Source organism: Phocoena sinus, chromosome 9 (assembly GCF_008692025.1).
Source record: "Phocoena sinus isolate mPhoSin1 chromosome 9, mPhoSin1.pri, whole genome shotgun sequence".
Taxonomy (NCBI): Eukaryota; Metazoa; Chordata; class Mammalia; order Artiodactyla; family Phocoenidae; genus Phocoena; species Phocoena sinus.
Genome location: NC_045771.1, coordinates 35,315,374 through 35,343,213, shown reverse-complemented (window position 1 = coordinate 35,343,213; position 27,840 = coordinate 35,315,374). Strand labels below are relative to the sequence as shown.

The 27,840-nt window shown below is 36.3% G+C and overlaps 1 protein-coding gene across 1 annotated transcript in view; it reads left to right on the top strand.

Moving 5' to 3' along the window:
- FOXP2 (forkhead box P2) overlaps positions 1-27,840 on the top strand; it is a 371,655-nt gene that overhangs the window by 219,568 nt on the left and 124,247 nt on the right. Inside the window, exon 3 of the mRNA XM_032642873.1 lies at positions 780-869. Within this exon, the coding sequence (XP_032498764.1) occupies positions 780-869 (90 nt within the window). The remainder of the gene's footprint in view (positions 1-779; positions 870-27,840) is intronic.

Sequence of the window (27,840 nt, the reverse complement as noted above, 5' to 3'; positions counted from 1 at the left end):
CCAAACTGTCCCTCCTCTAGTAAATGAAATGCTTACATTAATTTCTTATGTTAAGTTTTATTTTCCTGAGTGGGACAGAAAACATAAAAATAAATGAAAACATCTTCTATTTTGATTGGTATTCTGTCACACATAGAAACAAACGTGATTGGTTGAGTGGTAATTTCTTTGTTCTCTGATTTTGCTAAGAATGCAAATGAAAACCACTCAATTTTATTTGGCATTAAAACTGCACTTTATTTTGTCAAAGGAGAGGTTTCCCCCCTTGAATTGTAAGTACAAAAAAAGTGTTTTTAATCTTTAGTGAAAATCCTTATTAATTCACTTTTCAAGATAATCTGATGTTGATTTGTCAAATTTAATTACAGCTTCCGGTAACACTTGAAGTCTACTGCTTTTGCTTCAAAATTGTAATATGAAAATGTAAATTGATTGATAATTTAAAAGGGAGTGGGCATTTTAGTTGAACACTCAAAGACAAGTTCCTTGTGAAAATGAGATGATTGATGCAGTTTATGATTTTTTCCTCCTTAAGCACTTTTAAACAAATTACCTTTATTTTCTGCAGGATTACATGCATCTCTGTTATTTTAAGTAAAGTTGTGTATATGTGTGTTATGTGAATGTTTTTCACATTAGAAGAAAAAGAATATTTAATGATTCTCTCTAGAAAGGAGGTGGGATTCTCATACATTAAAGCCTATTACTATTAACTAAGGAATAACTGATAATTTACCTTTCAACAAAATATTTAGATATTGCTCACTTTTCACTTCTAGGCTCTCCAAGCAGCAAGACAACTTCTCTTACAGCAGCAAACAAGTGGATTGAAATCTCCTAAGAGCAGTGACAAACAGAGACCACTGCAGGTTAGTAAAGCACTCCTATCCTTGGGATCTTACTTTAAAAGACGTTTGTAATGATTACAGATGTGCAGACCCAGTTGTATACATACAGAAAATTATTACATTTGCATATGTAAGTAATTTTAATTCAAAAAGAGAACTCATTTCATCTTCTTGAAAGAGAAAAAATAATCTATTAGCATAGATTTCAAAAGTTTACAAGGTCACTTTTTGGACAAGTTATGTAGGGATATTTGGTATACATAGGCGTTAGGAGTTTTGTATAAAACTCCCTTGTGGGATTTTAATGAAATTTTATTCACAAACAGGTTAAAAAGTGCAATGTCTTCCTTAAAAGCAAAGTTATAGTAAAATGGTAGGGAAGAAACAAAGCAGTCTTAGACAACCCTTTTGCAGTTGTATCCAAGTGACAAATGCAGAAAACCTCCAGGGTTGCCAAAAAATACTGTTTGAGTTTGCCAAGGAGTTATTGCTGTTGCTACAGTTATAAAAACACATTCTGGAGTTTGTTGTCCTTATTCACTATGTTTGTCCTGTGAAACTGATAGTATGTATGTCTTTTAAAGTAACTTTTTGTTACATAATACAACCATTGTTTTATATAGCTTTAACCAAAATATATAGGACATTAGGGGAAAGAAACATTTTTATAGGGTACTTTTTAAATGTTTGGAAGGTAGAATCTGGAATTGTATAAAACATTATTCAAAATGTTTATCAGTTCTGTTGAAAGATAAGCAATGCTTCCTTTTTGAATCATGTGTTATGTACACGTCTAATAAGACCAGCTTAGTTTTTTTTTTAAAAAGTCAGCATCTTTCTTATTGCTTTATTTTAACAAAACAATCTTGAAAAAAAATTTTTTATGGCCTAGGTTTCTGTTTTCATTTTCAGGTGTACTCTCAGATGCTAGCAACTAAGTCTTACATGGTGCCCTACTGAAACTTAGTTTGTGTAACAGAATTATTGGCTACTGATCTACACAATACAGAAGCTACTCATTACCTAAAAACTGAATTAAATGCCTAGTCCCTAGGCAAATATGAGATGAGAATATATATTCTTGGGAACAAACCCATTTTTGTGGGGTGGATGGGAAGAAGGGGTCCTGGGGATAGGGGATGTGACGTACCGATGTCTGCCATGATTGCAAATGAAAGTTATATTGAATCAGCCTAAGTTTAAGATTCATTTTAATTTTTTTCTCTTTTAAAATAAATTTCACATTCTTTGTTTTAACTAGTCAGTAATTCTGTAGTGACAAACTTTCCTCACTGTCATATCCCTGCCCAAGTAATAACAAGTGATAACGGTGGTTGGAGTATTTCCATTGAATTATCTGATTCCATGAGAGCCTCTCCGTACATTTACATGATAGAGAGAAATTTACGTAGAAGTCACAGATAGCAAATGAAATGTTTATCCTCACTATGGCTTCAGGCTGGGAATTTTGCTTTCTTGTTGGTATAGCAAAGGAGATTTAGATGCTGGCAGCATAAGCCAAAGGTAGGAAAGAGTTTATTGTTTCAAATATCTGAAAAACACTGTATATTGTCCTAATTCTATTTTTATCATATCTCATGACAAAATAGACAAAATAATAAGCTGTTCCTCTCCAAAGCTAAGTCCAGTAGAAGTTTCTTTATTGCTGGTTACCAGGGTATCTCTGGAAAGAATGGCTGGGCTTTAGCTTTTCTACTTTCCTTTTTTGTTGTATTGGAAGGCAAAAATGTGATACTTCGTTCAACTAAAATGTACATAATTTTTCTTGGAAAACACACACACATATAATGTGGAAGTATTAATGACTCTAAAATAAGAAATTGTTGCTCACGTACCAAATGTTGTTATATAAAAGTTTGAGCAGAACTCCTCAATTTTGTTATTTTATCACCAAAGGGTGATAAATAGTACTATAAATACCTTTTAACAATTTCAGTGGCTAACCATTACCACAAACTTCCATTGTGTCACTTATATTTAGTGTTTTGTGACTCATATTATTATGAATACATATCCACTGTACATATTATAAAACTGTAGCATTTTATTATTACTTTGTAATTTTAGTGGGATCTAATGCCAAAATGTCATAGGAATGAAAAGTTGGTTGGTTTTTATGAATAAGAATTTCGAAATAATGAATGAAGACTTATTTGTTCACCAAAATATACACTGCAATTAATATGAGTCTACAGTCTTAGTGCTTCATAGTACTTGATAAGCTTAGCAACTGGAAACATGCTGGGATTGTATTGAAAATCTAATAACAACCTGATAGCATTTTATACTAGCTTACACATGTTGTCAAAGGGGGATATTAGGTAATGCTTATCTTTGCATCTGCAAATACTATTTAACATGAGTTGCACTATTTGCCACTTATGTTAAAGAAAAGGGTAGAATATCTTTGTTAAAAATTTTAACCATTTAATATGAAAGTAACACTTAACTTCTATGATTCTCTCACAGCCGACTTCTTTTTCCACTTACCTAAGAGTTTAACCGACCTTTCATAATAGAGTTGGGGTAGATTTTCTTTTAGAATTAAAACAAGATAATTGAAAATGTTTCAAAAGCTATAGTTGCAAGGCAAAGTATCTGGTGTTAATAGATCATGGTGGCTTGTACTTCATCGGGCATAACATATTTTTAGAAGACCAAAAGAGATACTATGCGGTTTTCATTTTAAAATATAGTTTTGATGGAGAACTATTTTATAACATTTGAAAGAAAATACAGATTTTCTTAAAAATCTGTTTTAATGGCTCAAGTCACAAGAACAATATTCGGTTGCTTTGTTATATTCAACTGAATTTCTTCTAAATGTTTAAAAGTGGTGGCCAGATTTGAGGTGTGACGTGGTAGAGAGAATATTTCTAGCAGACTAGTATTTATCTTTTCAGGTATTTTTTCATTTACACTTTTTCAGGTTCTTGTACTACAGATAGCTTAGATAGTAGCATATCTAGTGCAAAATGGAAAGAAGAAAATCACATCTGACAAGCTTGAGTACCGATTGTAGTAGTGATTTCACTTTCATGTATAGATATCTGAATATATCTTTGAAACTTGTTTACATATTCTTTTCATTACATGAAGCACCAATTGAATAGGTCCCATCAGTAGGTACATTGATTAATGACATATTGATGAATAATATATAAAGATTGTGATGCAGATGGGAGCTGATATTAAACTAAGCGTTACTAGATGTTCCTTCTTTACGTTCTTACTATGTATCCCAGAAAAACATAACTAATAATAACAGCTGAAGACAGCCTCTCATTTTAGTTTGTCTTATTTATCTGTATCTACTCCTGGCACTTCTAGACTTGATATACCCATAGCGTTCAGTAATGAGAAAAGTTAGCCAAAGAGAATATGTAATGCTTTCAATTTCATGAAACTAATTTCCAGATTATTAAAAAGAGTAAGTTCACACACACATATGTACACCCACACACACACACAAATACATTTGCATACACATACATGCACACTTCCATAATCTGTAATTTTAAAACTTTTTGTAAAATACATTATCAATTTTCTAGCCTATGACAAATCTACTTAATTTAGTTTAGGTATGAAAATTGGTCGCATTATTGTTCTTGTTACATTTACAGCCATGAGACAGACTTGTGGTTCTTCAACAGCTGTGCAGAGCAGAGACGTAAATTTAAGGTAAATGCCATTGCTTTGCTATCTTAGATGAATATTAGTATATAGCGTTGTAATCACTTCCTTCGTTGTAGGTTAATATCTTATATAAGGTTCTCTTTTCCAATAGGTAATTAATAATTTTTTTCATAATTCTGTTTTAAATAGTTCGAGAATGGAATAGTAAAAAGCAAAAATGAATTAAACCTAGGGGTCTTATTCTGACTCTGCCACAAACTAGTTATGTAAGCTTGAGGAAGTCACTCAACATCTTTAAAATAAAGACATTGGGATACCTGATGGACAAAATATAATATTCTGTGGTTAAAAATTTATTTCACTTTTTTTTGAACTAAGTGATAGGCATCGTAATGTTTCAGGAAAAGCTGTATCTTGGATGTTAGCTTATGCATTAAGGATTATGTTTGCCTATTCGTTTGTTTTCAGTTACAAAGCACTTTATTAACATACCATAGCCAAAAACAATGCTTTGGAATCAAAATATCAAATACCATATGTTTGAAAACCATGGTGCAAGTATCATTTTATATAACATCTAAGGAAGTTTTGTTTAATGCCTTGAAATAATTTTATAAATTGCTTTTAGGGAAAATCTAAGCTACACAAGGAGGTATTTTACCATGTATTTATTTAATAAACTACATTAAAATATGTTGTGATATAATACAACTTAACAAATTTCTACCATCCTCTACTTCACTCCAAATTGTTAAATTTAGCATCGTCCAACAAAACAAGAAATTCTGCAGTAAACTAATCAGCATTTCTAAAATTTCATGTTCCAGGGAAAATAATCAAAAATAAAGTATAAAGTGTATAAATAATGAAATATTTATCCTGGGTTAAAATACTAACTCTGTGGGTAATAGAATTGGACACTGATAAATGTGTTTTAGGAAATTATTAAAGTCCATTCATGCAGTGGTAAAGAATGAAATTGAATATTTCCTTTTCAACATTAATACTTGATTTCTAGTTATAAGAATTAGAGAGAAACTAAAACACATTTTGTTCCAAATACTGAAACAACATAAGCAAGAAATCTGCAATATGGGTTTGAGTAGGGCAATCTACTGTGATGCAGAAAACTTAGAAAGAATTTTTTTTTTTTTTTTTTTTTTTTTTTGCGGTACGCGGGCCTCTCACTGTTGTGGCCTCTCCCGTTGCGGAGTACAGGCTCTGGACGCGCAGGCTCAGCGGGCCATGGCTCACGGGCCCAGCCGCTCCGCGGCATGTGGGATCCTCCCAGACCGGGTCACGAACCCGTGTCCCCTGCATCGGCAGGCGGACTCTCAACCACTGCGCCACCAGGGAAGCCCAGAAAGAATTTTTAAAAGTTGTTTTTTTGCTATCTATATTTTCTGTATATCAGAAAAATAAGCAGTATTATATTTTTATATCATAAATTTTTAAAAGAGCTTAGTTTAAAAACTACTAAAAAGGACAGACTATGCCTTGTGTGGTCCTCATTTTCCCATTCCAATAAAGAACATTTCTTAAAAGGCAGCGTGAAATAGACAGTCTTGTAGGAATGTTACAGAATAAAATCAGTCTTAAAATATTATGATGTTGCCACCTGCAGCCAGATGCACAGGGCTGACGCCCTGTGGAGGAGGGTCTGGGACATCCAGTCCATCGCTGCTAAGTGTGCTGCGTGGAAAACTTGTGAACAACCCACTCATGGCATGGAGGACAAAGAACATATGTTTTGGGGTCTGAAGCCTATCTTTGCCCTCAATTAGTAGAACCTTGGGTAGAGTAACTTGATCTCTCGAAGCCTGTTTCCTTATCTCTAAAATAGGAATAAGGATACCCACCTTGCCAGATTGTTGTGAAGACTAAAAAGAGTGCTATATAAAGTGACTAGCATGAATCCTTGCACTTATAATAGATTAATAAATAATTTTTGTTACGCTCAGCTCCAGGAAATTTATAATTAATCCAAGGCTATGATAAATATTCTATAATATGTCACCTTCTACTTGGTCATAATTGTCACAATTCACTATTCACTCTGATATGAAGTGTGCCTAATTTATGAGAAAGCAACAGTGAGTGTTTTAGGTACTACTAGAGTATGTCCCCCTGTTATAGGCCTCCACACCATGTATATGTCACACTTGCCACATATAAACTTATAATGTTTGTCTTCCCTGCTAGACTGTGAGCTCTACGACAGCAGGGATCATGCATGTCCTACTCATCTTCCAGTGCCTACCACAGTGCCTGGTGAATAATAGAGCTCAGTAAATACCTGCTGGAACAATGAATGGGGGGGGGGAGATTGTGTTGAGTGGAGAGTGTGAGGAAGTTGGAGGGGGGAAAAGCTTCATTCATTCAGTGAAAACTGAGTATTTATGTGTAATATCCTCAGGGACTTATGATTTGGTTGAGGAGATAGTAATACTTGCACACAAATATCAGGGCACAGTGGATGTGCTATGGGAATCAGAAAAGCAGAAAGTGCTATAAGTATTTTACCTTATTTTACTGAGTATAGTTGACTTACAATATCGTATTAGTTTCAGATATGCAACATAGTAATTTGATTTTTTTTATAGATTACACACCATACAAAGTTATTTTATAAAGTATTGACAATATTCTCTGTGCTGTGCATTACATGCCTGTAACTTACTTATTTTATAACTGGTGGTTTGTACCCCTTAATCCCAGTCACCTCTTTTAGCCTTTGTCCTACCCCTCTTCCCTCTGGTAACCACTAGTTTGTTCTCTGTACCTGTGAGGCTGTTGTGTTATATTTATCTGTTGTGTTTTTTAGATTTCACATGTAAGTGAAAATATACAGTACTTGTCTTTCTCTTCTGACTTATTTCACTAAGTGTAATACCCTCCAGGTCCATCCATGTTGTCACACATGGCAAGATTTCATTCTCTTTATGGCTAATATAATCACATCTTCTTGATCTGTTCATCTATCAATGGACATTTAGGTTGTTTCCATAGCTTGGCTATTATAAATAATGCTGCTATGAACATTGTGGTGCATATAACCTTTTGAATTCATGTTTTCTTTCTTTTTTTTTTTTCTTTTGGATAAATACCCAGGAATGGAATTGCTGAATTGTGTGGTAGTTCTATTTTTAATTTAATTTTATTTTAATTTTTTTTTCGGTACGCGGGCCTCTCACCGCTGCAGCCTCTCCCGTTGCGGAGCACAGGCTCCGGACGCGCAGGCCCAGCGGCCACGGCTCACGGGCCCAGCCGCTCCACGCCACGCGGGATCCTCCCGGACCGGGGCACAAACCCGCGCTCTCTGCATCGGCAGGCGGACTCTCAACCACTGCGCCACCAGGGAAGCCCTCTATTTTTAATTTTTTGAGGAGCCTCCATCCTGTTCATAGTGGGTGCCCTGGTTTACATTCCCACTGACAGTGTACGAGGATTGCCTTTTCTCCACATCCTCACCAACACTTACTATTTCTTGTCTTCTTGATAAGCATTCTGACAAGTGTAAGATGATATCTCATTGTGGTTTTGATTTTCATTTTCCTGATGATTAGTGATGTTGACGCTATACGCATTTTAAAAAGAAAATTATTAATTCAGGTTCAAGTGATCAGGGAAGGCTTTGTGGAGAGGTAGCATTTATGTTAGGCTTAAAGAAAGGGAATTTGGTAGATAGAGAAAGTAAAGGACAATTTTTGATGGAGACATTTTCAAAAGATGTCATCAAAGATGTAGAGATGGGAAATGGTGAGGTCTGGTTAGGCAAGAGTAAGTAGTTTGTTTTGACCAGCATAGAGATGTCACACTAAAGGAATAACGAATGTATTGGAGGGCTAGAAGTATACATAGCCAATTGTATACAGCCTGAAATGTCAAGCTAATGAGTCTGTACTTTATGATTTAGGCAGCAGAGGTTGTTAAAGGTTTTTGATGAGGAAGTGACACAATGAAAGCAGTGTATTGTGGAGATCTAGTCAACAGTGGTGCATCTGGAGGATGCTTTGGGGGAAGGGAGTTGTGAGAGATCTGGAATAAGGTAACCTTTAAAAATTTTTTGAGGCTGGCATTTCATGAATTGAGCTTAGAAATGTTGAGTTTGAGGTGATGGCATGAAAGTAAATGGAATTAGCAAGCTTTCAGAAAATTAGAGTTTGACAGAGAGGTCAGAGTTAGAGACAAATATTTGTGAAATAATCCAGAAGTGATGGATGAATCCACGAAAGTGGAGGAGATTTCTGAGAAAGATAATCTAAAGAGGAGCTCACTAACATCGACAATTTTTAAAGCAAGAGGAAGAAGAAGCAGAAGAAATTAAAGAGGGGAAAAGAAGAGTCAAATTAGCTTTTACTCTATTCAGTAAGGTCAAGGAAAGGGAGAGTTTTTACAACACAGAGCTTGTCAACCACATCAAACACTGTTGATCAAGCACTGTTGAACTGCAACACTGATCATTTCTAACCCTCCTCTTTTTTTTAATCATTTGCTAATAACTCAAGATTTGCAATACTAATATTATCAGTAATGAATGGAAAAAAACTTACTTTAATATAAATGTTAAATAGAAGGTAGATAATAAATGTACTTTTACTTCCCTGATTGCTGTGTTTCCAATCATATAAGCAAATGTATATTGCATATATAGTACTGAGTTCCCACAAATTAAATCTGGGAGAAAACTGCTTTCTAGGAGGTCACATTTTCTCTTTTCTTAGCTACCCAAGCACTTGCCTCTTTCTGTAATCCATTAGGATTTTAAGTATATATTCCCTTGACTTCTCTTCCTTAACTAAAGTAAGAGGAAGAAAGAAATAGAACATTAATATTGTTAGGGGAGATCTCCATAGGATTTAAGACTTGGGCTGTGAATTTTACCTTAAGATGTTTGGAGGTGTTGTACAAGCTAAATTGAATGACAAAGTGAAGAACAGTGTCAGTACATGATTAAAAACAAAAAGTGAAATTATTTTGAAATTCACTTACATTTAAGATTCATTGTGTTTCCCCTGTGGATTCTATTCATATCTATAATCCTGCATTCTCCATTTCTACTTGGTTTTCTTAAAATTTCTCTGCCACCTTCACCTTTTCCACTGTAGTTTTTCTTCCTTTGCCATTCCGTTCTTTCCTCTCATCATGTAATCTTTTCCATTTAACTTAATCTCTGTTCCTTCAGGCCCCATACTGAGAAAAGAATAACTTTAAGTGCCTTAATTATTTAATTCTATCTTGAACCTAAAAGGTATTCTAGCAGATCGTTTTACTAACAAAATAGTAAAACTATGTGACTTCTTAAAATCCAGTATCCAATATTTTAGTTCTGATCTTGCCCCAAGAATAGTTTCTTTTATGCTACTTTAAATTGTAGTTTTAGTATGCAAGCAGCTTTACCCTTGAATATCTCAGATACTTAGGAGGACCTGAAGCATTTCATGTAGTGCGAGAAATCTCCTGTTACTGATGACATGTATAGGTGGCTCTTTCAAAGTCAGCCATCAGAATGGCTTTATCCTTCCTTCCTTAAATCCTTTTGCCAGACTTCCCAGAAAACTTATTAAGAAATTCAAACTAGAATTGCTTGGGATGGTTGTATTAAATGGCAGTTTTCCTAAACAGATCTTAGGGTGTGCATGATGATTTTAAGAACAGTGAATTTGGAAGCACGGCATTTGAAATGATCAAACAAAAGTGTAATGAATTGTTCTTTCAAAAATATTTGTCACTGTACCTTACTATGAAAAGCATATAAGCTCATTATAAGAATCTAATATGATTTTTAAGTTAAATTATGGTTGGTCACTAAGTTATTTTTCCCAAAGGCACTTAATAAATGTTAATAAATTGCTATAGTGTAGTAGATATTTTAAGATGAAAATTATGTTTTCTGATTAGATGAGGATGAAACCACTCATGAGAATTATAGTAGACCCTTGACATTCACAGGGTATGCAGCCTGAGATCTTCATGAACCCTCAAATTCAAGAAATTTCCAGTTCAAAAACACGAGAGGTCTGTGCAGTCTTTCTTCCAAAGACTGTCCTTACTCTGAATCAAATTACCGTCATCACGTGCAGAGTGTAACACAAGTTAACGTTCCAACTTTCAGTAAAATTTACCTCTTGATTAATGTCAGTTTTTTTTTTAATGAAACAGTTTTTTTCACATCACAGGTTTTTCTACATCAGTGAGAGCAGGTAGAGAACAGCAAAGCTATATTTATGATGGAAGGATCCACAGGGGTGGAGGAGTTAGGTTGTGTGTGTGGGAGTCAGCATTCTAAAGACTAGATCAGCACCCCCAGCATGCTTGATTTAGTTTCATGGCTTGACAAATTCCACAGGTGTAATGTCTTGGAACTTTGGGGTAATTGGAAAATAATCAGACCAATCCTCAACATCTGTGAATTTTAGGCTCTTGCAATCTAGCATCAATGAGGAAAATCTAAAGTGAACAAACAAGTTCCCCGTACTTTCTCTGCTGATATCTTATTTGAAGAATTGAGAGAGGCACTCAAGATTAATGTTAATATTTTCATCCTTCTTACTTGTAAATATCCAATAACATCAGTAGATAATCTGGGCTACTCCTTCACAGTAAAAGTTGCCTGGGACGTTTTTGAAAGGCATGGGGGAAGGCTGTGTCTTGGGTATGAAGAGACCCCCATAGAAGTTCAGTAATGAGTAGAGGCTTTATTTTAGTAACCATTGACTGTCGACTGGTTTGGCCCCGACATTCTGAGCTTGGTATTTTATCCCTCAAATTAGGGAGCCTCTGTTTAGATTCAGTTCACAGTTGAAGGTCTTGAATCACATCCAGCTTGGCTAAAAGTATTTGGTGGTTATTTAAAAAGAAAGGATTTGTTTGATCATGCCGATTTTTATAGTTCTATCATCATAAGCATAAAACCTGCAGGACCTAGTAGTTAAGCATCTTGATAACACAAAACAAACAGACAGTTCCTTTGCACAGCATATAAATTCTTAACACTTCTAATGCTAACACTTGCATTGCTGTAAAAGCTGCCACTTTGATATCTTCTACTGCTGGTGCTACTGCACATTCTCGAGTGACAAACCAAGGAACACGTTGAACATTATGATGTGCTGACGTGAGGAAAATTTGTTGTCTCACAGAAAAACTGGAGTAAATTCTTCAATAAAATATCCTTGTAAAAACAAACAAAACACCTCAAAGGAGAAAATCATTCTCTCTATTCCACCTTCTTCCCATAGAACCAAGCATGTGATAGACATTTTTGTTTTATAAATTTATTTATTTATTATTATTATTCTTTTGGCTCTGTTGGGTCTTTGTTGCTGTGCACAGGCTTTCTCTAGCTGCGGCGAGCGGGGGCTACTCTTCATTCCGGTGCGCAGGCTTCTCATTGCCGTGGCTTCTCCTGTTGCAGAGCGGGGGCTCTAGGCACGTGAGCTTCAGTAGTTGTGGCGCATGGGCTTAATTGCTCTGTGGCATGTGGGATCTTCCTGGGCCAGAGATCGAAGCTGTGTCCCCTGTATTGGCAGGTGGATTCTTAACCACTGAGCCACCAGGGAAACCCCTAGACATTTAAAACGTATTCATTAGTGATTAAAATACGTTTAGAGTTCTAGTTTCTCAAAAACGTGGGCATCGTTTAAACTTTTTCTTTTATTCCAGGAGAATTTATTTCCCTTAATCAATAACCATCGCCACTCCCCTACATAGTCTTAGAGTTCACTTAGGCTAATGGTAGTTTTTAAATCTAAAAAATTACTTGAAAATCTTTTAAAAATGGAGAATCTTGGGTTCATCCAAGAATATTGAGTTAAAATTTGAGGGGATGGGATCTTAGAAAATCAAAACATTTTAAACTCTCCCAGGAGATTCTAATGCAGCTGGTCTATAGTATGTAGGAACCCTGCAACTCTTCTGCAACAGGAAAGTGCTTCCCTGTAATAAAAAGTACTGTGTCTGAATTCTTATTAATATACTGTCATTTTTCCTCTCAGGGACTCAGTTTTCCAACCTACACAATTAAATGGCTGTAAACTAGTGATATCTCAGTTTCCTTCCAGACTCAGCAGTCTTTTAATCTCAGTCCTGTGTTTTGTTTTGTTTGTTTGTTTTTTTATATATGTCTTTAAATCTGAGCTAACTAAAAAGCTCCCTGAGCGGGTTTCTTGAGCTACCTCTCTCTGTTCATTCTTTCCAGGGGCATTTCCAACAACATTGTGAGAATTTTATTTTTACTATCCTTAGTTCTCATGTAAAATTATAAGATCTTATCTTTGACTTTTTAAAAAATAATATCTGCCTTCTAAAGTCCTCAGTATATGTCTGCTATGCCCAATTGGCCTTCCTTTAGGAATTAGAAACCTTAAGGAAAAAAAAACTCATTGTGTTCAAGAATAGCTGTCCCGTGCAGTGGTCCTGCATGCTGATCTCATTGTCCACAACCCAGTTTTTACAAATTATATGAGCAGCAGTGTCAAAGTACTTATGGTTCCTCCAAAATTGCTTCATGTCTCCATACAGGTGACCTTGCCCTTCTCTTTTGTCAATATGCCCTTCTCTGCCTTTCCATCTGGAAAACTTCTGTGAAGCTTTTAAATCATCACTGTCAGGTACTCTATGAAGCCCCCTTTGAAACCCTCACCTGCCACACACACACACAGTGTAGAATTAATTATTCCTATCTATGTATTATTTCTGTGTCTTAGGTATACTTCTGTTCTTGCATGTATCACACTGAATCATATTTACTATAAGTTCCTTGAAGGCCAGAACTATCTCATTCATCTTCACATTTCCAGTGTCTGGTACATAGTATGTTGTGGGTTTTTTTGTTTGTTTGTTTGTTTTGGCCACACTGGGTCTTCGTTGTTGCACGCAGGCTTTTCTCTAGTTGTGGCGAGCGGGGGCTACTCCTCCTTGCGGTGCGCAGGCTTCTCATTGTGGTGGCTTCTCTTGTTGCGGAGCACGGGCTCTAGGCACGTGGGCTCAGCAGTTGTGGCACACGGGCTTAGTTGCTCCGCGGCATGTGGGATCTTCCCGGACCAGGGCTCGAACCCATGTCCCCTGCATTGGCAAGCAGGTTCTCAACCACTGCGCCACCAGAGAAGCCCCATGGTACATTTTGCATAAATGCGTGGAGTCCATAGACAAGTGCTAGTCTATAGCCCTATCAAATTCCCCCTTTCTCCTAGGCTCGAGGTGTGTTTTTTTCAGTTGCCTACTGGGGCGTCTCAACCCAGATCAACTTGTCTCAGACTGAAATTATTTCTCTCTCCCCACACTTGTTTTTGTTAACTTTTTCCGAATTCTGTTCTACAGTCTCCAGCTGTAAACCCTTTTACTTTGATTGGGCCATATTCCTCTGCCCTAATGTGAAAATCACTCTGCTTTTCAACCTCTCAGCGTGGCACAAAAGGCTATAAATTATCATACACCTGTTACTTTATAACCATGATTTAGTCCTCACTGCTTACTGAACATGCTGTTTATTCATTTATTCATTCATTCACAAATGTTTGTAGTTCACTTCTTATATACTAGGCACTCTGCGTGGCATCATGAACTATTAGAAGTTGGACACCTATTTGCCTTTCTTCCTGTTTCTCCATCTGTTTAGAATGTCAGCCCCACACTGTTTTATCTGGTTGCCAAACCTTTACACACACCTCAAGATCCTATTCCCTTGAGTCTTCTGACTCTTCACAGAGAAATAATCCCTCACTTACATATATTTTCAGAACCTGTACCATACTTTTTTATTATTCTACATGTATTAGTTACAAAGGTAGATTATACCATATTTTATTAAAGTTATTTGACTACTTCTCTAGCTCAGTCTCAGACTCAAGCCCTTTGAGGTCAGAGATTATATTTTATTTCTAACATAATGCTTGGCACATGGTAGATGCTAAATAAATCTTTGCAGAATTGAATTGAACTAGGCAAATTGAATTGCTGTTTCTTTGTCAGAATAAGCTCAAGGTACCACTTCTTTCAACCTGATGAGACAAGTATGAAGGTATGATATTTATCAGCTTCTCTGTACTTCGTAGAAAGAAACTTGTAAGCAGATATGAATATCATTATCATATCATATGAATATGAATATATCATATCATATCATATCATATGAATATCATTAGAAGACCAGATTCAGGCCACCCTGCTCTCACATTACTAACACATCTTGTCTATTCTCTAGTTAGGCAGTCTGTTTATGAATAATTGATAACTCCAATTGATTCCCAATTGATTCCCTTTGCCGGGTAGATAATTGATAACTCCAATTGATTCCCTTTGCCGGGTAGATAACATGTAATATACTTATTTAACAATAACAATGAACTCTTTCTCCTTTTATCTTTACCTAAATGTTTTCTTTCCTGATTCTGTCTTCTGGTTTTTGAATTGTGTATACATATAAATATTTTGCTTTCAATAAGCCCTTTACTCCTTATTTAGTCTGTTTCTTTTGAACAAGATATACTGCTTCATATAATTCTGTACTAGTCATGCTTCTAACCCCACTAAATATCAATGATACTTTTACTAGGGTACTGGAAGTAAGAAATCTACTCAATAAGATGATATTGGAAATGTACAGGACACAGGTGATATATGAGGATTTCTCAAATAATATCAGGGAACTATGCGTTCTACATGATTTATTGGTATATAGTTTTTATGAGTTAATTATATCTATTGCTTTAGCCATGGGGATTTTGGATATTTTGACTAAAACACTGTCTAAATTTACTATGGAGTTTATCAGCTGCTCTGTTCAGGAATATAGATTTATTTTTCCTGTGAAACATGAACTCCATAGACAGAAAGTCCAGATTTGGCTGGTACAGCTGCTCAAGGATGACGCAAAAGACCAATGTTTCTTTCAGCCTCTTGTTCTGTCCCTGTATAGCCTCTGTCTTCATGGTCACAAGAGGGCTGCCCCTTCTCCAGGTATCATGTTCATGTTCCAGGTAGAAAGAAGGGGAAGGCAAAATACAAATAAATGCAAGTCAGCTAAATAACAAGTTTTCGCAGAAGCCCCACAGAATAGCTTCTCTTTCCATTTCATTGGCCTGAACAGTATCACGTGAACGCTCATTGCTTCATCTGAGTCTGTGAAGCTGATTATATTCAACCAGGCCTTTCGTCAAAGTTTGGGTTCTTTTGGTAGAGAAGAAGAGAAGGATGAATTTTGAGATAGGCGTCTTAACAGTGTCTGCCGACAACAGTTTAACATAGCTGTTAGTACCTCATGGGGCCTAAGAAATCTGTGAAAAGAGATTTTGTTTAAATTAAAAAACAAACCCTTGTGTTGAGGGCTGACTTTCAATAGATTGCAGTAAGGAAGCTTCTCTGCTGTGTAGGAAACCCCAAGAAAAGAGATTTTATGACTTGAGGTACTTTAGTGACAAGAAATTTTGTTTTTTGGTAAAATTTCTAGGAAAATTTAGAAAGACATAAATCTGGGCATTAATGTGATTAAAGGTCAGTTAGTTATAGGACTTTATTCTAAGTTTTAATATTTTTAATTATAACTAAAATGTTATTAAAGACTCCATATATTTTGAGTACTAGGTAAAGCACAATACAAAGTAAACTAAGCAGAGGTAATTCTTTCCCTCCAGGAAATTGCTACCGAAGCTTGGCAGCACTGGTGAGGTACCCCAACTGAACATACATAGGCAGTGGAACAAACACTGGAAAGTTTAAATAAATGAAGCATATGCATATTTTGCAAGTACAGAAGCAAGTGTTTTTGAAGGATAGTGAAAAAAATAGTCATAGAAGGTAAAATTTAAACAAGTTAAGGTCAGAAAAATTTTTTTTTCACTTGGCTGTTACATATTGCTGGAAACTTTAAGAAAGTTCTCACTTTCCTTCCAGCTATAGTGAAGATAAGAGTTGTATTCCATACTTTTTCTATATTTCCTGCAGTAATCTGTATTGTAAGAAACTACACTAGAAAAATAGGTACTACCAAGGAAACCCTTCTTGCTCTCCCTCACCTCCATCCCTACGGACCCACATGAGTTCCTGCTGTGTTCCAAGTGCCAGGTACCTTGCCCATGATTGGTCATTTTATCTCCATGGAAACCCCAGAATTGGTCAGTACTATTCCTGTTTTACCTGTGAGGATCAGAGAGCCGGAAGCGTTCAGTTACTTTCCCAAGGAGCCAGGGCAGAATGTCAGATGTGTCTTGTTACCAGAACATTTTTTTTCCACCATCCTTTATGTTTGAAATGAATGAATCATTTCTTCAGGAATTCTCAACTTCAGGACAGGCAGGAGGACAGAACAGGCAGACATTCCTCATTCTGTGAAGGCTGCCTGTCCGGTGGAAGGCTCACCATTCTGGGGAGTAAGAATGGGAGGTCCCTGTGCTGTGTGTGATTCTGCCCAACCAAACCAGGATTATTCTTGTGAGTGTTTGTCGTCACTTCATCCAGGGCTCCATGAGAATAAGAATTAATCATTGGTTTGCATCTGAGATACTGTAAATGCATAATGATTTTTAATAATCTCACCTTCTCTAATAGGTCCTGCATGCTTTCTGGTAATTATCCAGAATGAAATTAAAATGAAGTAGAGTCCATCCTCTTCTTAAAGTGTGTGATTTATGGAATTAGTGCAATTGGATTTTATCTTGCAAACAAAAGAAATAGTATAATGAACTTTTCTTCAGAGAAATACATCATAAATTTAAGAAGCAAAGAAAGTAAGCCAAATAATCCTGTTATTTTTGTTCTCTGTAGTAAAATTGTGAATGTTTAAAGATGTCTAGCTATTTTTTTATCAGCTCTACCTGTATGTGGTTTCTTTTAATTTTATTTCTAATATTCATTTGCAATAGGCATTTTGCATATCATTAGACAAGGAAGATGTCTAATGCCTTGTCAGTTCAGGCAGGTATATGGTGGACTAGGTGCAAGGTAGGAGGAGGAAATGGATTGTACTTCACAGCTCATTTACCCTCTGAAGAAGTATTCATTTCTCTCCCTCTCTAAATCTCTGTGTCTCCCCCTCTCTCCATCTCCCCTTCTATCTTTCCCTTTTCCTTTCCCCCTCTCTTCCTCTCATATTCTGGCTTTCAGGCCCCACTTTGCAACCCCTTCTTTAAACACTAGAACATTGAAATCTATCTATGAAATACAGAGACGCATATACATAAAGTAAAAAAGACTCAGTACTCTCTGGTTCGTGATTCCTGAGTCTTTGAGGACACCAGAACTTGTTGGAAGCAGTGTGCATGAGACATCAAGTTTCTGATGAAGGACTGTTAAATGGGTTATTCAGTGCTAAGATGTAACTTGCCATCACTAAAGGGTCAAAATAGCATTGATTAACAGTGTCACACCAAATACAAATTGCTTTAAAAGAAACATCTGTTCTGGGACTAATTGAGAGTGAGGACTACTTCTTAAGAATTACATCAGAAAGGAGTACTTAAGCAATCGATGCAGTTATGGTATCTGGCATTCCATTCAAGAATTTCCAGCACTGCTGGACTAGAGCACAGGTTAGTTAATATATTTTATTCCCCATCCCCCGACCTTTTTGCTTGCTATTCTATTCAAGGAGATATTTATTTAATAAAAAGAGAGTTCAGGAGTAATGTAGAAATAAATGGAAAAGTCTACTTTATACAATTTCATATGAAACAAATAATTACCATGCTCCAGTGGAAAAGCTACAAGCTAAAAACAAGATAGCAGTAAGATTTTGAAACTGGTTTACAGTACTTCCCTGTATTAGAATTTACATCCTCAGTCAATCAATCCATCAGAGAAACATGACTAAGTGCCCTCAGTGTATTAGATACTTTGCTAAGCAGACATCAGGTACCATAGGGGATTCAAAGATGTTCCTATCCTCAGAGAGTTGGCAATCTGGCTAGATAAAAAATTCAAGATAATAACCGTTCTTCTAAGCCATTTTAAACAAAACTCAGTGGTTTAAGGTTAAAAATAAAAACCCTCCTTGACAGTTATGGCTTTTTATGGAATAAATTGCCTTTTTCTTTCCCCCTCTAAGTGTTTAGTGAATCAGCCATCACTTATAAACTGAGCAGAGTAGGGTTTTCTTCATTTTTTGTGCCTCCTGAGGCTTTGTTTGTGGTTCTTTAAAATTTGTTTAGGACTGAGTTCCAGAGTCTAAGGGATACTGAAGCATGGAAACGAGTCTAAGGATAACAAGTAATATGATAGAGATGGTTAAAGGGAAAATGGGAGAGCCGATCACAAAGGGAGTTTACCCAGATTGAAAAGAAGAAAAGGGAGAAAAAATTATTTTAATAATTTCTTCACATTCAAAAGAAATTATCATGCCGAGGGTAGTAGGCATTTATTTTTTTGCATTACTGAGACTAAGGGAAGAATATAAATTCTGTTTTAATAAGACTAATCAGAGTACTTATGTGCCGAATCCTCATGTCAGTGAAGGTTTTTAAGAGTTAACATGTTTGATGAAAAACATTTATAGCCACCGTTGTAAGTCCTGTTTTCAGTTTGCAAATAGCCTCATTTTGAGTGATTATTAAAGCAATGTGTGCTTACAAAAATAATTCAGAAACACAGAAGAATATGAAGGACTCAAATTCACCCAAATTCCAACCTCCCAGTGATATTATTAACACTTATCTACATGCTTACCAGCATTTGTGTGTGCATCCACATGACATCATCATGCCAGTCTAGAAATGAATGCAGTTTTATATTTTGTAGTTCCTTTTTAAACATAAGAATCATTTGCATCCAGTCGTTGGCGTACAGCTTCGTTTAGGACCATGGAAAAGCACGAGCCTGTTTGTAAATGACCTGTTGTTGCTCGGTTCATGCTTTGCTGTAGAGGTAAGAGGCCAGACTCTGCTATATGGGGGACTCTGGGTTCCAGGACCGACTCTAGCACTCAGTACTGTATGACTCTGGGGAAGGCAGGGCAGTGGAGCCTCATTTTCCGCTTCTGTCAACTGAGGGGATTTGACTCGTCTCTAGCTCTAAAAATTTATTGTCCTAATACTTTGCTTTTAGCAAAAGTGTATACCTTTATAGCAGCTTATATTTACAGAAAAATCAGCCTTCTTTATTACATGTCAGAAAGCTTTTAACTTTGATAACGAGTTAGTTTTCGCCTTAATAGCACAGACAAAAAGAAACAAGATTATTTTAAAATTTGGAAATTTATGACTCATTTACTGAAGTTAAAATATTCTGATAACTCAGAGAAAAAGTGAAATTTGTTGTTAGAATATTATACAATGTGCATATTCATCACACACAAATGTAGTTTTCATCCCATTATGTTCTACATGCCCCCCCATGACATGCCAGCTTATCTATTTAGAGTACTTTTCTGTGTGCTCAATTGTATATGTAAGGTTTCTAATGAAGAAAAATAAAATAAGGAATATTTAGAAATATAATTATGTAGAGGTCACAACTGTGGAAATTGCTTCTCTCACAATCACTATAACTTGGCTTTATTGCCTAAATTATATAGTAATAAAAATTATCTGTATACTCTTAGAGTAACTAGTCTTGGTTCTTAGTAAGAATTTGCAATCTATTTATCTAAATAGAAAACAATTCTGTTATTATAGTCGCTTCTGAAACAGTGTTTTCTAGTACACTTGAAGCCATGAGTTGAAATACTTCAGATACTGTGAAATAAAAGAAAACTTTAAACTATTTCATTAGTAAAAATGTTTGCAGGCTTCCCTGGTGGCGCAGTGGTTGAGAGTCCGCCTGCCGATGCAGGGGACACGGGTTCGTGCCCTGGTCCGGGAGGATCCCACATGCCGCGGGGCGGCTGAGCCCTGTGAGCTATGGCCGCTGAGCCTGCCCGTCTGGAGCCTGTGCTCCGCAATGGGAGGGGCCACAACAGTGAGGGGCCCGCGTACTGGAAAAAAAAAAAATAATAATAATGTTTGCTACAATTTATTTATCGTAATAGCTATTATTCGTTCAAATCAATCTCCATGAGTTATGGGAAGGAATATAGAGCTGGGGTCAGGATGCCTGGACCATAACACGGTTACAGTGTTGTGAGAACTTGGACAAATCATGTCAACTCCTCTGACTCCGTTTTCTCTTATATGGTGAGAATTACTAAATAATGTGCATGAAAATGTAATAGAAATGTAAGCTACAATTAATTTCTTTAGCATTTTTTCCTTCTAATAGAATGAAAACACTTGTAAAAGTAAAATTCTGAATGAAATAGTGAACTAAGAATTCAGCCAGTCAGTGTTTCCCTCTTCAGAGGTCAACAGCATATAAATACACAGATCAGTTTTGTTGATTGCTCCCGTTCATTACTGTGCATGCTCTCATTCATTTTTCAGGAAATAAATAACATCTTTAGAAAGCTCTAACTTCATTTTCCATTCATAATAGAAGATTAGAGAGAGACAATTTTGTTGACAGATTACATGGGTGTCTTATATTCCACCAGTTGGAATCTAGTGAATGATTTAAATACACCAAGTACAAGAATATGTATTAGTAATAAACTGACTTCCTTTCTGATGGCACTGAGCATGTGAATACCCACAAACACAGCTGGACCCTTTAAAGGATGAAAGTAGATTTCTGCTTGTTAAACTCTGATGTGTTATTGTTAAAACATAAATGGAACCCAGTTTTGAAAAGGTGTTCCAGAAGATGCCACAATTATCTGAGCTGCAGACACATCTCCAGATGATCTGCAGACTTTGCGTGATTCTCCATTAATGCATTTGCTCTTAGTTATATATAAGGATTATATTCCTTACTGAAGTTTTCTCGTTATATTTTTATTGTTCTTTTTAATCCTTTTCCATGTAAATACATATTATTTAAGAAAAATAACTCCAGACAGTCCTATCATAAGTTAGTAACAGAAGAGGCCAAAAATGTAAGGGATAGAATTATTTGGTATTATACTTATTCCACTAATTAATAGTAACCAAGTAAATATTACGGCTTCCACAAAACTTTTACCATTTTTTTTAAGTCAGGAAACATTTTACAAATAAAATATCTTCCAAAAGTAACATGCATGCATTATTGTTTGGAACATGCAGGTACCCACTGAGATTAGTATGATGCGATTTGTCCTGCAGCTGCTTCAAATTAAGAACAGGTGTGGGAGACAGATTATGCAAATGCTCATATTAATGTAATTGTCAAATTGGTGTGTTTACCATTGTGCTTTTAAAGAGTAGACTGTACTATTTTAAATGTAAATTAGCTTCATTCTTGAGAGCAGCTATTGGGTAATGGAAACTTGGGCCTGGCTTAGAAATGAATAATTCCTAATAGAAATTAACACAGTTCTAAAATCTGACATTTTCTTTCCCAGTAAACTCTTCCACATGTAAAAAATGACAATTCTATATTATTTTTAGTACATATATAGTCATGGAGGTTTGTGTAAGTTTGAGTTCATTTTGGCACGAGACTACTATTTTCTTTTTTATTGTGGTACATAGTGATTACTCTGATAGCTTTTGATCTCCTTCTATCTTTTCTAATTCAGAACTCATCTCAGCTTTCCATCTTTATGGATCTAAATGCTCAAGAAATATATTCTTTGGAGAAATTGCATTATATTCAATTTAATAATAATCTTACCTCATAGAATCTAGTTGCCTTCCGTTGTATTTTAATATTTGAAATCTTTAAATACTAATGTTGGTATTTTTAACCATGTTTTATGAATACAGAGCAGGCTTTTACTGCTAGCTCATTCATGTATCTGTGTGAGGACTTTATACGTGCCCAATGTCATGACACACATACAGCTCTGCCCAAAAAAGGGCTTTATCTTAGTCCCTTGCTGGTCTCCTGTGCCTCTTAGTGACAAGTTTGTTGGCCATTATATCGGAATATAATGTGGGTGACTAGGCCAGTGAAAAGGAAGGCTGAGGTGTCAACCAGAGATGTTAGAGAAATCACATTTCTTAGGTTCCCATCCTTTTTCAATGCCTCTTTTTCTCTAACAAAAGAAAGGTCCTAAAGCATTTATGATTTTATTTTCACTTGACATATATTCAGGCTTACTTTTTATACCTGGTAATGTATTTCTGCTTTCTCATTTCACAGAATAAGAAACTGAGCCTTAGAAAGGTTAAATTACATTATCTAAGGTCATGTAGCTGGTGGTTTGAGCTGGGATGTGAAATCAAATCAGTCTGATTCCAATTCCTGCGCCTCTTACCTTGCCATTAATCGCTGATAACATGCATCCCTTAATTGCTGTTTAAAATATCTCAGATTTTATGTTTTTAGAAAACATGATCAAAATAAGGGGGATGACAAATATGAAAACTACCTTTTCTTGAATGTCTTTGTTGTTTTGAATCCAGATCAATTTGTGGTTAAGATAAAGCAGTGGTGATGAAGGGAAGGGAATGGAGGGATGCGTGGGGCCTCCCCCATGAAAGCAGTCTCCATCACCACTACCACTAGAAGATTCTACTGGAGTGACTCTGACTTCCTTTATTCCTTTCTCTCCTATACCTCATCATCCCCAGCTGTTGGGAAGCACTATTAAGAAGGCAGTGGGACTTGGTAATGAAGTTAGATATTCACCCATGAATATGGGGAATTATCTTTTGATACGGAAAAGAAAAAGTGAGTGGCAGTCCCGAACCTCTACTGGAGGTTTTCCTGGCGTCATGAGAGTTTTAATATCAAATGGTAAGAGATTTTCTGTTGGAAAGAGTGCTGTTTTTTTAATAATTGGTCCTCTTCCTTCAGGTTGCCTCTCTACCTCACATCATGATCAAGAGGGGGGAAAGGGTTGATGGGGAGAGAATGATAATCAGAGATGCCAACAAGATGAGCTTCTGTAAGTGCAGCTTGCAGTCTCTATTCCTCATTAAAGAGTCTATCGTTTATCATTATTGGCAAGAAAAGGAGCTGCCACTGAGACCAACAGTGGATAAAAAGTAGCTGATCCAAGGGCTGCTGCTGCTTCCCCTGCAGGGATCAGAAAAGGAACTGCCACATCCTTCAGGCCCCTCATAAATTCCTAGGGGTGACCATGATCTGAATTGTTCCCCCCTAAGGAGAAAAGCATACAGTAAAAGAGATGCTGGTACTTTCTGAATTTGAACAAGTGAAAGTATGATACAGTGTTTTGTTTTGATACATAACAGACATAGCAATGGCTCTTCATGCTTTGTTCATTGATTCAAGTCCTAGTCCAAAAATGCATTCTCACGGGAAGGATCACCAAAAGGTAGTTATAGGTCTTGCCCAATCCACAAACTCCAAGGACATCTAGGGTTAGTGCCTCTATGAAGGTATAGTGCCCTACACAAGCAAAGCAATGAATGCTTCCTTGTTGTACCCTCACTGCTTTTGATATTTCTGATAAAGTTGGTGGCAGAGGCATTTCAGAAGTACTTTGAATAGGAGTTTCTTACTTCTACTTTGATGCTTAAAAGTATATTGCTGCAAGACCATCAGCTAAAGTGAGATTTCTACTAACAAAAAAAAATTAATAACTTTATAGATATTTTGTATTGCCTTTTGAAGAAAAACCCTAAACCAGGTTGAAAGCTATACAGTATATCTAATCTATTACTTTCTGTTTTATTCCCCATATTATTATTTTAACTTGTTTTGTAGTCATTTTACTTTTTCAGCAATTGAAATTAATACATGAAATGCAGTTTTTATATTGAGCAAGAAAAGCTTTTGCTTTAAGAAATGCCAAGTCCCTACCCTGAATCCTTGGGCTCTAACCCTATGTCCATACATTCCTGGACAATGCCTCGAGGTAAAAAACAAAGATTTATTCTGTGCTCAGTGTCTGATTTGAAATATTCAGAATATAGACTTACTCAGAGATTGGAAGCTGGTTTAATACATGTGCCAGCCATCCTGAAAGGCATTTCAGTAGGCTCTGTACCCTGGCATTTGTTTTAGAAATAATTGCATGCAAATGTAGTTTAACATCTGTACTATGTCTCTTAATCCTAACCAGGCATTTTCCATTAGATGTACTCTGAAAATCACATTAAGAAAAATATATCATCTGTGAAATTGTATTCTGAATGCCCCAAATAGCAAAGAAAGGGGCAGTATCCAGTTAAATCTAATGTGAAGCATTCCTTTTTTCTCCTGAATCCCAAATTTTAAAATGTTTATTTCATTTCTCATAGTGCTGCACTATAAAATTGAAATGAGATTTTCTGTTTTCCAAGTTTTTCCATTTAGCTTACCACAGAACTTTCTTGAAGATGAAACTATACTGCTATGTAAAATTTCCTTAATTTTTGCTTGGTAATACAAAATGTAAGTTAGTTTATGTTGGTACCTTTATGGGAATGCAATTCAGATAAGTTACATCTTAGTACATTGTATTCTTGGAAGCAGAATTTTCCAAGTGGAATTTTGTTACGGAACTGACTTTAAACATACTATAATTTACTCGTGTACTTAAAAAATTAGGGAAAGAATACTGAGGAATAAAACATATGCAAAGTCCTAGGAAAGCAGCTGACTGGAAGGAAGAGGAAGGGGAGTTCCTGGAAAAAAAGTTATTTCTTGCCATCATTGAGATTTAAAAGAATATCTTGTGCTCTTCTGCATTGGTCACAGTTACTACTTCAAGACTGTAGTAATATGACTCTAAATACCTAAGAAATGTGTTCATGTATTTGACCCTTCATTTAATCCTCCAAGCGAAAATCAGGTGGTGTGCACATGTAATTATGAGAAAGTTGAAGCACCTAAAGGCCACTTTGCTTTCCATGATGCACTTGGAGATCTGGCTTCTGACGCTCTGTCTCCATCCCTGCCACCCTCTCTTGCCTAGCACTCTTTTCTCTGACCTTGCTGGATTATCAGTGTTTCTCTGAATGGTGCAGGGGCCCCTGTATCTTCAAGCCTTCATAACGGCTGCTTCTTTGGTCTTGAATGCTTTCCACCTACACCCACCTCACACCCATTTGTATACTAATGTCCATTTATTATCACCTAGTCTAAAATACTTTGCTATCCACTGTCTGCCATGTAAGTACTAAGTACCTTTCCTTTGTACTCCCATAGAACCCTGTGCATCTATCTGTCATAGCATTTATTATGATACCCTTCACTAGTAGTTTGTCTTCCCAATTTGTCTCTAACCTCTTTGGGTTAGGGACTCCTACTTAACCCTGCATCGCCATTCTTAACCTAGTAAGTAGTTTTCCATAGTATCCTGCAGAAGCGAGAGAGAACCCCACCCAAAATTTAGTTTAGATGTCGAAGCTGATGACACTCAACACACCAAGAGAATTTGAGAGAAATTTGATTACTCACATGGGAGACGCTGGGGGAGAACCAATGGGGCACAAGCAGGTCCAGGCTGGCTTGGGATAGTAGAGGGTGTAGGCTGGGTCTGTATAATGGCTATGGGGCGAGCTGGGGAAAAGATCACTTGAACAAGTGTTTTAAATTTCCCTCCAGTGGCAAAGGTGGAGGTGCATGCACAAGTTTTCTGTCCAGATGTGGAGCCATAGGGGAAAGGGAGGTTGAGGCCTAAAAATTCAACAGTCAGATAAGAAATGGAGTCAGACCCTTTACTGTAAGTGGCAACTAGATGGTCATTAAATCTTTGGTGAATAAAATACTGAACGAACTACAGTCAGTCAGTAGCCCCCCATCATCAACAGGTAGCTTCAAGCACCTACACGTCCTGTACACCATCCACTTCTTAATGCTTTCTCATTCAATAAGGAAAGTTGTTTTACCCAGGCCTGTTTCTTACCTTCTACCACCTCACCTAACCTCCTTAAGGCAACAAGAGACATCTGTATTTTCTTTTGACTACAGCAGAAAAAGAGCAGAAACCTAAGGACTATTACTCTTATGTGAGCATAAGCTACTTCTGCCTAGCCCCAATATACCCAGGGGGAAAATCCTATGCATAGAATCCATCTTCTTTATCTATTAAGTAATTACTGTATAACTTAAAATGCTGTCTTCCATTCTCCACGATGATCATGAGAAATCCAGCTCCCTGTTTTATTCTTTTTTAAGAAGAGCTTAACATATTCTCTTGAACAAAGCAAACAAGCATAGAACAAAAATAGAATATTCTACCAGTACTCTGCATGAGTATCTCATGCCAGAAGTGTCTGTTGACTGCTGTCTTCATCTCCTCTTAGAATGTAATAAGTACATCACTTGTAGGAGCACTACAGGCATCTTTTGTTTTCCAATGACTTTAGGCGCATGAAAGACACTTGATTAACGTCCCTGGAGATTCAAGTTGTCTAAGTAGTCAGTGGACAGGTGTAGGTTTTATTCTTCTCACAGACGGCGCCGGGTCATCTGCCCCATCCTTGAGCTCGGCCTCACCTCTGCAGACAGCTGGGCTCTGTGGATGAGAGGTGTCCATATCTTTTCTATTCCTTGCTCCTCTGCTGAGGTTTCTAACAAGGGTGCCAATTAGTGCCAGTTATGATGGCAGCTTTCTGAGGTGAATAAGAAGGGGACTGACGAAAACCAGGGTGAAAAGTCTGAGTTCGACCCTGTTATATTGTGTAATCTTTGTTAATTCTTCAGTTCTTTCAAGCTGTGAAATGGGGATCGAATTTATTTTAGAAATGTCAGTGGATTTAATTGATTAATATTAAGTACTTTACAGTCTCAAATCCTCCAAATATGTGGTATGTGGATTGAGACAATAGCCATCACTAAACTTTCTTTGCTAGTGTTTACCTACCCTTTCTTTTTTAAAAAAGGAAAAGAAATAATTTAGAATCTGTTGAACAAGGAAAAACAAATGAGTATGTAATCTTAAATTATGATAAAAATAAAAATCCTAATGCCCATCAAGAATCAATACATTGATAAATGTACCTGTGCAGATATTTTAAAATTTAACCTAATGTTTTATTTTGCCATTTTTATATATTAAACTGTGTTTTGCAGAATAGAAAGTCTGATTATACAAGCTGACATTTTGGGAGAGGAAGAGATTTATAAAGCTGACATTATGACAGCAATTTGTGATTACTTCACTTAATTTTGCAACTAGTAAAACAGGAGGTGGCCAAGATCATGACTTCCAGCCTTATCTTTTGTCTCTTTTGTCTTTGGATTATAACCTAAAATTTGCTCCAAAACCTAATTTAAAGGCCATCAAAGTTTAATCCTAATTTTGCCAGTGAGATCATTGATTGAAACATTTTGAAGTATTCTTGTTAGTTTATTTCTCCGGCTTCAAGTCACAGAAATACACATACAACTTAAACAAAAAAGTGGGATCTGTTCAAAGATACAGAATTGGTCACAAAATCCAAGGAAAATGAAACAAAGATCTGGTCACAGAAGGATAAGAAGCAAA